The sequence below is a fragment of the Schistocerca piceifrons genome, chromosome 4, assembly GCF_021461385.2.
Source record: "Schistocerca piceifrons isolate TAMUIC-IGC-003096 chromosome 4, iqSchPice1.1, whole genome shotgun sequence".
NCBI lineage: Eukaryota > Metazoa > Arthropoda > Insecta > Orthoptera > Acrididae > Schistocerca > Schistocerca piceifrons.
The window spans coordinates 645402727-645419113 of record NC_060141.1 but is presented as its reverse complement, the minus strand read 5'-3'; the positions used below and the strand labels follow the sequence as shown (position 1 = coordinate 645419113).

At 41.5% G+C, this 16387-nt stretch overlaps 1 protein-coding gene across 1 annotated transcript in view; it reads right to left on the bottom strand.

Moving 5' to 3' along the window:
* Positions 1-16387, bottom strand: part of LOC124795275 (glutamate receptor 1-like) — a 504894-nt gene that overhangs the window by 45765 nt on the left and 442742 nt on the right. Inside the window, exon 12 of the mRNA XM_047259221.1 lies at positions 7164-7258. Within this exon, the coding sequence (XP_047115177.1) occupies positions 7164-7258 (95 nt within the window). The remainder of the gene's footprint in view (positions 1-7163; positions 7259-16387) is intronic.

The window sequence follows — 16387 nt, the reverse complement described above, 5'->3', positions numbered from 1 at the left end:
CATTCTGACCAGTGGTGTTATTTCTACAGCATTTTAAAAGCTTAACTTTAATTATAATCACCATGTATCTTGTCAGCAACTTGGATATCTGAGCTGTTAAGCTGACTGTGCGACAATTCTCGCACTTGTTGGCTCTTGCAATCTTCGGAATTGTGTAAATGATTTTTTTCCGAAAGTCAGATATTATAACGCCATACTCATTCATTCTCAACACCAACATGAATAGACGTTTTGTTGTCACATTACCCAATGATATTAGAAATTCTGACGGAATATTGTCTATACCTTCCGCATTACTCTTATGTCTTCCTAAGCTCTTTTAAATTCTGATTCTAATACTGGACCCCCTACGTCTTCCCTGTCGACTCCTGTTTGTTCTACCACGTCACCAGACAAGTATCTTCCCTATGTGGATGCCTTCAGTGTACTATTTCCACCTATCCTCTCCCTCCTCTGCATTTAAGAGTGGAATTCCCGTTGTAGCCTTAATGTTACTATCCTTGCTTTTAATTTCGCCGAAAGTTGTTTTGAATTCGCTATGTTCTGAGGCAGTCCTTCCAACCATAATAGCTTTTTCGATTTTTCACATTTTTCCTGCATCCGTTTCGCCTTAGCTTCCTTTCACTTCCTATTTAATTCACTTCTAAGTGACTTGTATTCATGTATTCCTGAATTTTCCTGAATATCTTCATACGTCCCCCTTTCGTCGATCAGCTGAAGTACTGCTACCGTTACTCATGGTTTCTTCACAGTTTCCTTCTTTGTACCTATGTTTTCCTTTGCAACGTCTTTGATTTCCTTTTTTGGAGACGCCCACTCCTCTTCAGCTGAACCACCTACAGAGTTGCTGCATATCGCTTTATCTGTAGCCTCACAGAATTTCAAGTGTATCTCTTCGTTCCCTAGTACTTCTGTATCCCAGTTATTTCTGGGCTGATTCTTCCTAACTAGTCTCTTAAACTTCAGCTTATTCTTCATCACAAGCAACAATCTAGCAAACATAAAATGCAAAAAAGATTTTTAATTAGCATCTTCACTTTGTTGAGCCTGTTCCGCATGGGCTTCATTACTAACGGAAGTGGCATTATTAATTTAACGGATGGCTAGATGATCTTCCTGTCGCCACCCCACTAGCCCTGGGACGGAAATCTGAACCGCACAGTCTGTATGTAGTGTTACCCAAGCGAACCGTTAACTGAGGCGGGACTTCGGTTTCAGCTGGGTATTTACCTCGTGGGGTGTGGAAAATCGCCTAAAACCCGCATCAGTGTAGGCAGCATACGATCCTTGTCGTCCGTCCTCTGGGCATTTTCAATCCGGAGTCTGAGCTGCTCCCCGTTCCGGAAGCGCGCTTAACACGAACGGTTGTGCAGGCGGGCTGGTTTTCTGTTAATAGACTGTAGGTCGGTTGGAATCCAGAACATCAAGGTACTAAATACATTATATTTTCTCGAAGAAACGCTCTACAGCTTTCAAGTTACTTGGAATAATGCACTGCAGACCACTGCAGCGATTTCCGTTCATAAAATATCATCACTGGAAGGAAAGCTGGACATTCATGATTTACACATTCACCTCATCTACATCTACATCTACATGATTACTCTGCAATTCACATTTAAGTGCTTGGTAGAGGGTTCATCTAACCACAATCATACTATCTCTCTACCATTCCACTCCCGAACAGCGTGCGGGAAAAACGAACACCTAAGCCTTTTTGTTCGAGCTCTGATTTCTCTTATTTTATTTTGATGATCATTCCTACCTATATGGGCTGGGCTCAACAAAATATTTTCGCATTCGGAAGAGAAAGTTGGTGACTGACATTTCGTAAATAGATCTCGCCTCGACGAAAAACGTCTTTGCTTTAATGACTTCCATCCCAACTCGCGTATCATATCTGCCACACTCTCTCCCCCATTACGTGATAATACAAAACGAGCTGCCCTTTTTTGCACCCTTTCGATGTCCTCCGTCAATCCCACCGGGTAAGGATCCCACACCGCGCAGCAATATTCTAACACAGGACGAACGAGTGTAGTGTAAACTGTCTCTTTAGTGGACTTGTTGCATCTTCTAAGTGTCCTGCCAATGAAACGCAACCTTTGGCTCGCCTTCCCCACAATATTATCTATGTGGTCTTTCCAACTGAAGTTGTCCGTAATTTTAACACCCAGGCACTTAATTGAATTGACAGCCTTGAAAATTGTACTGTTTATCGAGTAATCGAATTCCAACGGATTTCTTTTGGAACTCATGAGGATCACCTCACGCTTTTCGTCATTTAGCGTCAACTGCCACCTGCCACACCTAACCCTATTGCAAACCGACGTCAATGATATAGGTCTCTGGTTCGATGGATTACTCCTACTACCCTTCTTAAACACTGGTGCGACCTGCATAATTCTCCAATATGTAGATACAGATCTATTGGTGAGCGAGCTGTTGTATATGATTGCTAAGTAGGGAGCTATTGTATCAGCGTAATCTGAAAGGAACCTAATCGGTATACAATCTAGACCTGGAGACTTCCCGGTATCAAGCGATTTGAGATGCTTCGTAACGCCTAAGGTATCTACTTCTAAGAAACCCATGCTAGCAGCTGTTCGTGTTTCAGATTCTGAAATATTTCATTCGTCTTCCCTGGTGAAGGAATTTCGGAAAACTGCGTTCAATAACTCCGCTTTAGCGGCACAGTCGTCGGTAACAGTACCTTCGGCACTGCGCAGCGAAGGTATTGACTGCGTCTTGCCGCTTGTGTACTTTACATACGACCAGAATATTTTCGGATTTTCTACCAAATTTCGAGACAATGTTTCGTTGTGGAACTTATTATGGCGTCTCGCATTGAAGTCCGTGCCAAATTTTAGCCAATCTTCGGGATTTGGCGTTCTTCTGAACTTCGCATGCTTTTTCCGTTGCCCCTGCAACAGCGTTCGGACCTGTTTTGTGTACCATGGGGGATCAGTTCCATCTCTTACCAATTTATGAGGTATGAATCTCTCAATTGCTGTTGCTACTATCTCTTTGAATTTGGGCCACATCTCGTCTACATTTGCATAGTCAGTTCGGAAGGAATGGAGATTGTCTTTTTTAAATAAAATTATTTTGCATTTGGTTCTAAAATGGTTCAAATGTCTCTGAGCACTATGGGACTTAACTTCTGAGGTCATAAGTCCCCTAGAACTTAGAACTACTTAAACCTAACTAACCTAAGGACATCACACGCATCCATGCCCGAGGCAGGATTCGAACCTGCGACCGTAGCAGTCACGCGGTTCCAGGCTGTAGCGCCTAGAACCGCACGGCCAATTCGGCCGGCGCGTTTGTTTCTGGTGGATTTGGAAGAAACGGTATTCAGCCTAGCTACAACGACCTTGTGATCATTAATCCCTGTATCAGTCATGATGCTCTCTATTAGCTCTCAATTGTTTGTGGCTAAGAGGTCAAGTGTGTTTTCGCAACCATTTACAATTCGCGTGGGTTCGTGGACTAACTGCTCGAAATAATTTTCGAAGAAAGCATTTAGGACAACCTCGGAAGATGTTTTCTGCCTACCACCGGTTTTGAACAAGTATTTTTGCCAACATATCGAGGGAAGTTTGAAGTCCCCACCAACTATAACCGTATAAATGGGGTATTTATTTGTTACGAGACTCAAATTTTCTCTGAACTGATCAGCAACTATATCATCGGGGTCTGGAAGTTGGTAGAAGGAGCCAATTATTAACTTAGTTCGGCTGTTAAGTATGACCTCCACCCATACCAATAGGCACGGAGTATCTACTTCGACTTCACCACAAGATAAACCACTACTGACAGACACAAACACTCCACCACCAATTCTGCCTAATCTATCTTTCCTGAACACCGTCTGAAACTTCGTAAAAATTTCTGCAGAACTTATTTCAGGCTTTAGCCAGCTTTCTGTACCTATTACGATTTCAGCTTCTGTGCTTTCTGTTAGCGCTTGAAGCTCAGGGACTTTCCCAGCACAACTACAACAATTTACAACTACAATTCCGACTGTTCCTTGATCCAAGCAGGTCCTGTATTTGCCATGCACCCTTTGAGATTGCAGCCCACCCCGTACTTTCCCGAGGCCTTCTAACCTAAAAAACCGCCCAGTCCACGCCACACAGCCTCCGCTACCCGTGTAGCCGCCAGCTGAGTGTAGTGAACTCCTGACCTATTCAGCGGTAGACGAAACCCCCCCACCCTATGGCGCAGGTCAAGGAATCTGCAGCCAACATGGTCGCAAAACCGTCTGAGCCTCTGATTCAGACCCTCCACCTGGCTCTGCACCAAAGGTCCGCAGTCGGTTCTGTCAACGATGCTGTAGATTTTGGGCTCTGCCTTCATCTTGTAAGCAAGACCGGCAGCCTTCACCAAATCAGATAGCTGCTGGAATCCAGAGAGAATTTCCTCAGATCCAAAGTGACACACGTCATTAGTGCCGACACTTGCCACCACCTGCAGCTGGCTGCACCCTATGCTCTTCATGGCATCCGGAAGGACCCTTTCCACATCAGGAATGACTGCACCCAGAATGCACACGGAGTGCACACTGGATTTCTTCCCTTCCTTAGCCGCCATATCCCTAAGGGGCCCCATTACGCGTTTAACATTGGAGATCCCCACTACCAATAAGCCCACCCTCTGTGATTGCCTGGACCTTGAAGGCTGAGAATCATCCTCTGAAACAGGGCCGGCAGCTGCATCCGGCTCAGCCAGAGACAGTGCCTGAAACCTGCTTGTCCAACGCACCGGGGAGGCTTTCTGATCAGCCTCCGGGAACGTCTTTCGCTGCCTGCCACGCCTTGGAACAACCTCCCAATCAACCACAGGCGAGGGCTCAGCCCCACTGCAGGCAGCAATCAGAGCAACCACAGCGGCAGACCAATCTGGGGACAGACGGGATGAGGTTGACATCCCCGTGATACCCAAGTCCGGCTCCCCACAGTGGTGCCCATTGGCAACAGCCTCAAGCTGCTCGACCGAAGTCAGCGCCGCCTGCAGCTGTGAGCGAAGGGATGCCAACTCAGCCCTTATCCGAACACAGCAATCACAGTCCCTGTCCATTCTAGTCGATGTTGAATAACAGTTACGGAAACATGAGCCCGTGCCTAGATAACACAAGGGAAACACGCAAAGAATGTATGAACTAACCTGTACAAATGCCTAACGACTGCGCTACAATCTGCCTGAATTTACGATTACAGTAACTAAAACTCGAAATTACACCTCCTATACGAAACGCGCACGCAATGGAAGTAAGAATCTACGAAGTAAACACAGAAAAGAAGCTATATACTTATCTTTCTGCGCTGTCGATGTGCACCAACTGGGAGCTCAGGCCACACCTCACTATGAACTTGCCTCTAATTTGGCTCACGCAGTATTTGCTAAACAATACGGCAACTTATGTCAGAAAATCATGATCACAAGCTTGTACCGAATTTGCTCTAATGATTAGCAAATGTTACGTGAACCAAGACAGAGGGAAATATGTAGTGAGTTACTGCTATATATATATATATATATATATATATATATATATATATATATATATATATATATATATATATAAGCAAAGAAAGTGGTCCAACTAAAACACTCATATTTCTTGACGTACATCACGAAAATGTAATAAAAAGCGAGGGTTCCTATTTTTAAAAAACGCAGTTGATATCCGTTTGACCTATGGCAGCGCCGTCTAGGGGGCCAACCATACCGCCATCTCGTTTCCCCCTTCAAGCTAGACAAGTTTCGTTCTTTGTAGTTTTTTCGTTTTTCGCTTGTTCCGTGAGATATTTGGCTCGGTCACTATCAATGGACCACCCTATGTGTGTGTGTGTGTGTGTGTGTGTGTGTGTGTGTGTGTGTGTGTTTCAATCACTAATGTCCAGCTTTCTCTCCAGTGATGATAATTTTGTGAACTGAAGCATTAGATGATGAAGTTGCAGCTGGTGGTTTGCAATGCATTATTTCAATTACTAAATATAGTCAAACAATGACCGGCAGACACACATAAATAATTTTTTACGTGGCAGTTGTTCGGAAACGATGAGAAGGTGGTCTGTTATTGTTGCTGAGCTTGTAAAAGATGTATCAAGATGCGTTCTTTGGTACAAGTAGCTCATTTACAAGACTAAAGTTGTTGAGGTTGGCTTTCTTTATACTCACACTGCGTATGAAACTTTACGATGCATCATTTTGTAAGCTGATGTTTACTTGCTAGTATATCAAGTTTTCATTTTATCTGTTAACATTACAACATCCTATCCCAGTAATATGTATTAGGTAACTTATTTTTCGGCAACTGAGATGTTTTGTAGTATACAAAATTTCGAAATTGTGGGATTATCTGGTGTATTGATGTCGTTAAATGGTTTAATATGATTTAAGTAGATTTATTTGCAACAGCTACCTTGTATTTTAGATTACAATCGTTGCCAGTGTGGCATTTCTTTGTGTATTACATCTGTGTATATGGAATTTCACGATCTCGCTCACTAATGTTCAGTGTTTACTTGCAACCAAAGATCATAATGTACCTCTTAGTAAATTAATACTGAAAGCTATTGCATACTATAGTTTTATCTCCCATATGGTGATGTCTTTGACTGTATCGTTGACTTTTTGGCCTAGTTACATTCGTCGGTGTGTTACTAGCTCTCGATGTGGACCTGGTTCTTGACTAAGATTATCGTACACAGTTATTATTGGTATAAATTTTTACGTCCTATGGTGGACTTAAAGGAGCAGATTACTATTGTTCAAATTATGGTTTAACTTTTATTCCGTTTACGGCAGTAGGTGAAATAGTATTTAACGTCATATCTCCTGGTTAACTATGTAATCTCTAATCGCAATTTATTCGTTTTAGGCAAAGCTTCATAATGGTCATTGACCGAAACCAGTGGCGAATTGCGCAAAATAAATTACAGCTGAAGATTTAACCATGAATTTTAACAATTTAGAAGACTAAAGGGATGCAAGAAGAGGAAGAAAAATTTAAAATGTCTAACAACGATTTGATTAATGGATGGTAAAATAATAGTTCACAATCTTTATGAAGTGTGCAACTTACGTGTCATAGAATATGGTCTGAGTATATTTTCATTCAGTCCATGCAGCAACATGCTGAGCCGGCTGCTTACCTTGCGGACGAGCTCCCCCACCATTCCATCCCAGCCTCCCTCCACATCCGGGTTCTCCGCTCCGTATTGGCCGTCCTTCACTATCCTCAGCTCGTCTGCAACAGGACACCACCTGTAAGAGGCTCTCTGCACAACGTAAACATTTTATACATGCCAATGATCTCTTTGAACCAACATGAGTTTCTCAGGTTTACAGGCAACTCGTACTTTACTATTTTTCAACACCTAACGCCATTTTAATCTTCCCACCGGGTGTTGTAATATATGTGAAATTCAAGCATATCAAAGGAACAGGGAAGCCACTATCTCTGGCAGCATCACTAGACGTTTCCGTCGTCCAGGTTTCCACCACTACATCCACAGCCAACCTATTCCTCTCACTAACAAAGTAACGACTAACCGCTGACAGAAAAGTAACATAGTATACACGCCTTCTTACCATTCATCATAACTGAGTAAAGCTACTTTCTCTCGTCTATGTTCTCTACTATTACCCTCACCTACAGAACACTCAGCGACCCCATCCTAGCATATGCCTGTGTTCCCTGGATCTCCAGTTCTTCCAGGTAATACAAATCCCTTGAAATCCTAGACGAACAAGCACCGTACTGCACCTACAGTATCCGTATACCTTCCCCCAACTCCCATTCTATTCCACATTTTCTTCGGGACACCTTCTAATCCTATTTTAATCCGAAAACCCAGCGCCAGCACCAAATATCCCACCTACTCTTCATCATTCTCGGTATGCTGCTGTGTTAGGGGTGACTGTATCCATACTCAACGCCCTATCCATCCTTTCCCGCCGGAACCCGTACCAATCCCCACTACCGAGCAATGAAATTCCTCCACAGATATACCCTTCTTCAAGCGCTAATCAAATGGCTCTGAGCACTATGGGACTTAACTCCTGAGGTCATCAGTCCCCTAAAACTTAGAACTACTTAAACCTAAGTAACCTAAGGACATCACACACAACCATGCCCGAGGCAGGATTCGAAACTGCGACCGTAGCGGTCGCGCAGTTCCAGACTGAAGTGCCTAGAACCGCTCGGCCGCAAGGCCGGACTTCAAGCGCTAATCAACAACGCTCCACTTCAACCCATTCATCCATTGCCCCTCCTCTCCCTCACCAACTTAGTTGTTGCCCATAGTGCCAAAGGACTCTGTTGTGGTATTCATCACTCCAAAAGAATGATGATTACTACAACAATACTATTATAACAAAGCAGCACGCTTCCTTGTGTAGTGATCCTTTTTTCTTCGAATAATTAAAGTTTCCACAAAAGTGTATATTTTTAAAATAGTTTTTTGATCTGTTTTATGTATTCGAAACTTTTTTTAAGATGTTAAGCGTTTGTCTTCGCGCGGTTTTACACGCAGCCTTCCCATCTCTCCTAGGAAACTCAACTACCAAAAAAAAGTAAAACGAGATGCGTACACAGGCCATCATATATCGATCTGTCTCACTTCTATCACTTTCTGGTGAAGTGTCGAAACAGAAAATGGGTCGTTTTCAAACAAGTGACGGCTAACAGCGGTCAGCTCTCTTCCACCGCCATAGGGCGAGTCTGAGCGTAATCTGTCAGGCTCCACCTCGTGTGCCGTCTGGATTTGTCTCGGCTGCGACAGCTCGCAGCCTATTTCAGCCAGTAGCTCCCGTCAACCAGAGCTCACTTGGTGGCCACGGTCTCTGTTATGGGGTATTGTTCGAACTTGGATGACTTTTATTATTATGCTGCCACGCACAGCACCCTGATTGTACAAAATCGAGCATATTGCATTCCTCCTCGACTGAAGATTTCTCTGTCAGGCTAATGCGTATCTGGAGTGCTCCGCGTATCGCTACATGGACGCAGCCTTGTACCCGCCCTTTCACTGTGGAACTGAATGTCACTGTCACGTACTCTGTCAGCACCAAAACAACGCGGAGGGAGCTCCACAAGCAGGAAACTGCTCGGTGAACTGGGATTCAGAAACCACTCATCAGTGATGCAACTTCTCGCAACCGGAGCCATGAAACCAGGACTATGGAGCAATTGAAGGTCATTTGGTCAGATGAGTCTTGTTGCACACTATTTCCAACTTCTGAACAGGTTTACATGCCAAGAGTGAAACAGGGTGGGGGTACGGTAATGTATTGGGCTCCCATATCGTAGTGTTCAGTGGGCTCCATGGGTACTGTACAAGGTCTCGTTGGGGCTAAGGATTATGTGACCATTTTAAGTGTTCAGGTCCGTCCCTTGGTGCAGTGTTTGTTTCGCAAGGCTGATACTGTGTTCCCAGACGACAGAGCCGCTGCTCACACATCTCGCACCGTCCAGGACTGGTATTGTGAGCACGAGGACGAATTGGCGCATCTCCTCTGCCCGCCACACTCACCAAATATCAATATTATTGCGCCTGTGTGACCTAGTTTGGAGAGAAGGTGCGCGATCGCCATCCACCTTCATCATCATCACATGCAATTGCTACTGTTTTTCAGGAAGAATGGTATACGTTTTAAATGTCAATTGTTCTCCTACGCCGTATTAGGCACGGTGATGTGTTTCCGCGTTTTTGTCCAACGCACGTAGTCGTAACATGGTGTTTGTTCAGAATCCTAGTGATCTTGGCTGTTGGTGGTGCCCCGTACGGTAGAGAAACCGCTCGTTTGTTCCTTTGTCGTCTTCTTTCGGTAGAACACGTTGTTCGTATTGCCTTTTAATTTGTGTATCACTGGAGCCATTCCGACGCAAGACCTGTTTCAGGTGTTGCAGTACAGCCGGCGGCATGTGGTCGAGAGTTCTCGGCACATGTTTCGCTGGGCACGTGTCAAGCAATAGTAGACACACGCCATTTCGCTTCTTCGCCGGTAAATATGGAGAATGATATTCGTCGACTTTTCGTTCAAAAATGGTTCAAATGGCTCTGAGCACTATGGGACTTAACATCTATGGTCATCAGTCCCCTAGAACTTAGAACTACTTAAACCTAACTAACCTAAGGACGGCACACAACACCCAGCCATCACGAGGCAGAGAAAATCCCTGACCCCGCCGGGAATCGAACCCGAGAACCCGAGCTTGGGAAGCGAGAACGCTACCGCACGACCACGAGATGCGGGCACGACTTTTCGTGAATGACGAAATGAAAAGTTAAAAACTGCAGAGTGTAACACTAGTCTGCGCTTCTGTGGCATGTCGAGCACACTTCACTGATGAATAAATTGCACTACGTATAAAGTATGTGGCCAAAAGCCTATGTACTCGCTTACGCTATGAATACGGGCGTGCCTAAGCGTACAGATATGTGACCGTTCAACAGGTGTGCTTGCAGTCAGAATAACTGAAGCGAGAAATTGATGTTGAATGTATGTAATATCTATTTAACTTGGCACGTGCTCTTAGTTTGACGACTTCATTGAACTTTCAAAATCGGATACTGCGAGTGACCTGAATACATACATCTTAAGCATAATCGTTATTTGTGACGGTGATAGCTCGAACATCATTAACTGAAATCCGTTCCAGTTTCTTATGCCCTCTGTAACGGGAGTTGGATGAACAACTCCAAGGTTCTTTCAACTTAAATTCCGAGGGTCCATCCTATGTTGTCAACGAACATATTCCTTCCTACAATATATATCTGGTGAAAAGGTCAAGAAAGGGAAATGAAACATATTCGAAATGATACAGAAGTTTACCAACAGTAGCCTTGCCTGGAAGCATCCGTGACTTGAACAGGAAAAGTGTGAATCACGGTTAGATTAGATTAATAGTAGTTCCATGGATCATGAATACGATATTTCGTAATGATGTGGAACGAGTCGAATTTTCCAATGCATGACATAATTAGGTTAATTTAACAACATACTTAAGTTAATATAACAACATTATTTTTTTGTGTTTTTTGTTTTTCTTTATTTTTTATTTTTATTTTTTTTATTTTATTTTTTTATTTTTTTAATATTTTTGTTTTTTTTTCTTTTTTTTCTTAATTTATATCTAAAAATTCCTCTATGGAGTAGAAGGAGTTGTCATTCAGAAATTCTTTTAATTTCTTCTTAAATACTTGTTGGTTATCTGTCAGACTTTTGATACTATTTGGTAAGTGACCAAAGACTTTAGTGCCAGTATAATTCACCCCTTTCTGTGCCAAAGTTAGATTTAATCTTGAATAGTGAAGATCGTCCTTTCTCCTAGTATTGTAGTTATACACACTGCTATTACTTTTGAATTGGGTTTGTTGTTAATAACAAATTTCATAAGAGAGTATATATACTGAGAAGCTACTGTGAATATCCCTAGATCCTTAAATAAATGTCTGCAGGAAGATCTTGGGTGGACTCCAGCTATTATTCTGATTACACGCTTTTGTGCAATAAATACTTTATTCCTCAGTGATGAATTACCCCAAAATATTATGCCATATGAAAGCAATGAGTGAAAATAGGCGTAGTAAGCTAATTTACTAAGATGTTTATCACCAAAATTTGCAATGAACCTTATTGCGTAAGTAGCTGAACTCAAACGTTTCAGCAGATCATCAATGTGTTTCTTCCAATTTAATCTCTCATCAATGGACATACCTAAAAATTTGGAATATTCTACCTTAGCTATATGCTTCTGATTAAGGTCTATATTTATGAATGGCGTCATACCATTCACTGTACGGAACTGTATGTACTGTGTCTTATCAAAATTCAGAGAGAGTCCGTTTACAAGGAACCACTTAGTAATTTTCTGAAAGACAGTATTGACAATTTCATCAGTTAATTCTTGTTTCTCAGGTGTGATTACTATACTTGTATCATCAGCGAAGAGAACTAACTTTGCCTCTTCATGAATATAGAATGGCAAGTCATTAATATATAATAAGAACAACAAAGGACAAAAGACTGACCCTTGTGGAACCCCATTCTTGATAGTCCCCCAGTTTGAGGAATGTGCTGATCTTTGCATGTTACAAGAACTACTTATTTCAACTTTCTGCACTCTTCCAGTTAGGTACGAATTAAACCATTTGTGCACTGTCCCACTCATGCCACAATACTTGAGCTTGTCTAGCAGAATTTCATGATTTACACAATCAAAAGCCTTTGAGAGATCACAAAAAATCCCAATGGGTGGTGTTCGGATATTCAGATCATTCAAAATTTGACTGGTGAAAGCATATATGGCATTTTCTGTTGAAAAACCTTTCTGGAAACCAAACTGACATTTTGTTAGTACTTCATTTTTACAGATATGTGAAGCTACTCTTGAATACATTACTTTCTCAAAAATTTTGGATAAAGCTGTTAGAAGGGAGATTGGACGGTAATTGTTGACATCAGATCTATCCCCCTTTTTATGCAAAGGTATAACAATAGCATATTTCAGTCTATCAGGGAAAATGCCCTGTTCCAGAGAGCTATTACACAGGTGGCTGAGAATCTTACTTATCTGTTGAGAACAAGCTTTTAGTATTTTGCTGGAAATGCCATCAATTCCATGTGAGTTTTTGCTTTTAAGCAAGTTTATTATTTTCCTAATTTCAGAGGGAGAAGTGGGTGAGATTTCAATTGTATCAAATTGCATAGGTATGGCCTTTTCCATTAACAGCCTAGCATCTTCTAATGAACACCTGGATCCTACTATATCCACAACATTTAGAAAATGATTATTAAAAATATTTTCAACTTCTGACTTTTTGTTCGTAAAGTTTTCATTCAATTTGATGGTAATACTGTCTTCCTCTGCTCTTGGTTGACCTGTTTCTCTTTTAATAATATTCCAAATTGTTTTAATTTTATTATCAGAGTTGCTGATTTCAGACATGATACACATACTCCTGGATTTTTTAATAACTTTTCTTAATATAACACAGTAGTTTTTATAATTTTTGATAGTTTCTGGGTCACTACTCTTTCTTGCTGTCAGATACATTTCCCTTTTCCGGTTACAAGATATTTTTATACCCTTAGTAAGCCATGGTTTGTTACAAGGTTTCTTACGAGTATATTTAACTATTTTCTTGGGGAAGCAGTTTTCAAATGCATTTACAAAAATGTCATGAAATAAATTATATTTTAAATTGGCATCAGGTTCACGGTACACCTCATCCCAGTCTAACTGCTGTAGGCTTTCCCTGAAATTTGCAGTTGTTAAATTGTTGACTGAACGTGCTACTTTGGAGGACTGTTTAGTATTGCTGAATGGAGCTATGTCATATATTGTAACTAGCTGTGCACCATGATCGGAAAGACCATTCTCAACAGGCTGAGCATTTATCTGGTCAAACTTATCTTGGTCTATAAAGAAGTTATCTATCAGTGAGCTGCTATCCTTTACCACCCGAGTAGGAAAATCAATAACGGGTGTCAAATTGAAAGAACCGAGTAATACTTCAAGGTCATTTTTCCTATTACCCTCTTTCAGAGAATCTACATTGAAGTCCCCACAAATAATAATTTGCTTCCCCCTGTCTGACAGATAGCACAACAAGGAGTCCAAATTTTTCAGAAATAGATGAAAATATCCTGATGGGGACCTATATACAGTTACAATTATAAATGTGCCTTTATTTAATTTAAGCTCACAGGCACATGCTTCTATATGTTTCTCTACACAAAACTTTTTTGTTTCTATACTTTTTGCACAATGATAACTTTTGACATATATGGCAACTCCTCCTTTTTCCATATTTTCTCTCATTACATGTGCAGAGAGCTTATAACCATTTACATTTACCTTATCCATATCAGTAACAGTGTGATGCTCAGACAGGCATAGTATATCTATTTCATTCTCAGCTTCTAAATCTTCCAAACAAACCAGAAGCTCATCTACTTTATTCTTTAAACTCCCAATATTTTGATGAAATATACTTACATTATTTTTAATTATACTTTTATGAGAACCTTTCCTTATTCTAACATTTGCAGTACTCTCCTGTCTGAGTTTCTCATTGTGCTTAGGCCTAGTTCCTATACCAGTGGTCACATGGTGTTCAGAGAGGCAGATTATGTCAACTGGGTTGGGTGACTTTAGTTCATCAATGCAATTACCTAGGACTGAGATACAACTTGGTGGAGATAAAATTTCTGGTGATTGGTGAAAATTTATAATTGATAGCTGTGATTGGTGATCCAATGTGCTAGAATTGTGCTGTTGAATTTCTTTCCTAAACTGAAGATTTGTTTCAATCCTGACCTCTCGTAGAACTTGACATCTTTCTGTCTTACCTATCCTAAAAAAGGTGCTGCTCCAACACCTGTAACCACTGGTATTTTACCATTCATGGCAATGCCTCCCCCCCTTAAATTTCCTGCTATTACCCCAGCCAGTTTCCCCTTCCCTTTCCTGTTGAGATGTAGGCCGTGCCTGGTATAGTCCCACCTACTGAGATAATCAACAGGAACCACACCAATATGAGCCCCCGCACCCGACACAAGCAGCCGTTCCAACTCCAAATTAACTCTCCCAACAGAAGAGTTCAAATGAGGCCGGTCATGGCGTCTCAGGACAGATACAAATTCAACATTGGTGTGTCTCGATGCCGACTCAATCTTTAACAGGTCACACTCTATACTGTATCCAGGATCTCTGTCGATGCTGTTCCCTGGCCCTCCCACAATAACCACGGTGTCTTCCCTGGTAAGTCCTTTACAGAGTGAACCTAAATCCTCTGTCACCTGATCCAGACTAGCACTTGCTTTGAAAAAATTTGTGACCTGGTATTCTGGTCCTAATTCCTCCTGCAGAAGTTGGCCTACACCTCTGGCATGAGAACTGCCTAACAACAAAACTTTCTACCTTTTCGATGACTTTCCTACATTCTTTTTCAATTTCCTATTGAAAGTTTGTTGTGTCCTGTCTACACCTACCTCTGCTTGAGGCTCATCAGTTTCTAACTGAAGCAACAGGTCAAACTTATTTTTGACATTCACCACAAAACTGTCAGACTTAGTTCTAGGCCTGTTTCTTCTGCTACCTGTTGCCACTTCCCACCTCTCTTTGCCCTTCTCCCTCCTTAACCTGTCCAGATCTTCCCTAGCCTGATCTAGCTCAGCCTGAAGGGCAGCAATTTTACCCTCCTGTTCCACTATCTTCCTATCTCTGCTGCAAATCCTACATAACCACTGATGAGCCTGATCCACTTTCCCAACACCCACGCCACTGCAGTCCCCCCAGTGAAAAAAACTACTGCATCCATCACACCAAACCCCGGAACTAACAATTCTACGGCAAGTCAGGCACTTCTCACTCATGGCAAAAAATAAGACTTTAGTTAGAATAAATCAATTAAATTACCGAAAATCAAAAAAAGACGTTACAAGAATTAAGCCTATTCACAAATGTATATAAGCAAGTTTCTGATTTAAAATTCCGCTGGTTTTCTGAGATATGTATTAAAACAACGAAGGTATACGCTATTTATTATATATTTCACTCAATGGAATGAAAAAAGGCCAATTAAATGAGATACTTTAACTTTGATTCTCCAAAAACGTTACGAGAATAGGCCTATAAACAAATGTATATAGGCAAGTTTCTGATATAAAGTTACGCTGTTTTTCTGAAATCTGTATTAAAACAATGAAGTTATACGCTATTTACGGTAGTTTACTTATTTGTTACCGAGAAACTAGTTAAATTACCTTGAAACAAGAAACAAACACGTTTACAAAATTTAAGCCTAAGCACGACTTCGCGAAGCTACGATCTTTTCGTGTTTTCTGAAAAAATACGCAAATAAAAGTCAAACCTTTAACGGCAAGACTAAACGATACACTAATGCACGTATTTAATTTGTTGTCAGCGTTAAACTAAATTATATTCCTGTCTAAATCACTTAACTTTCTGGAAATGGTTTCTGGCGTCACTTACTCGGGGGCCATCTTGGAACAGCAGTTAAGAAGTATCCTCCATCACATACTGAAAGTAGCTCTCGAAGTGTAAATATAGATATACATGTGTAAACATATCAAGTGGTGTAAAAGATGTATAGAAAATGCAGCGTTTTACACTGAGAACGACATTTGCATTATAAGCGAAACTTTTCGGAGGTTACCTGATGACGAGGAGCTCATTTGGTTTCGGGTTATTACTTTTTATATATGGTAAAAGCAGTGATCAAAGAAAAAGCTGTTAATTTCCTACATGAGCCATGTGTGGCTTGTGTTCGCCCCTTATCTCATTTGACATCCTGTTTTTACTGTACTACCACCTCGTTATGAGCCGCCCTCGGGCATGGGTGTG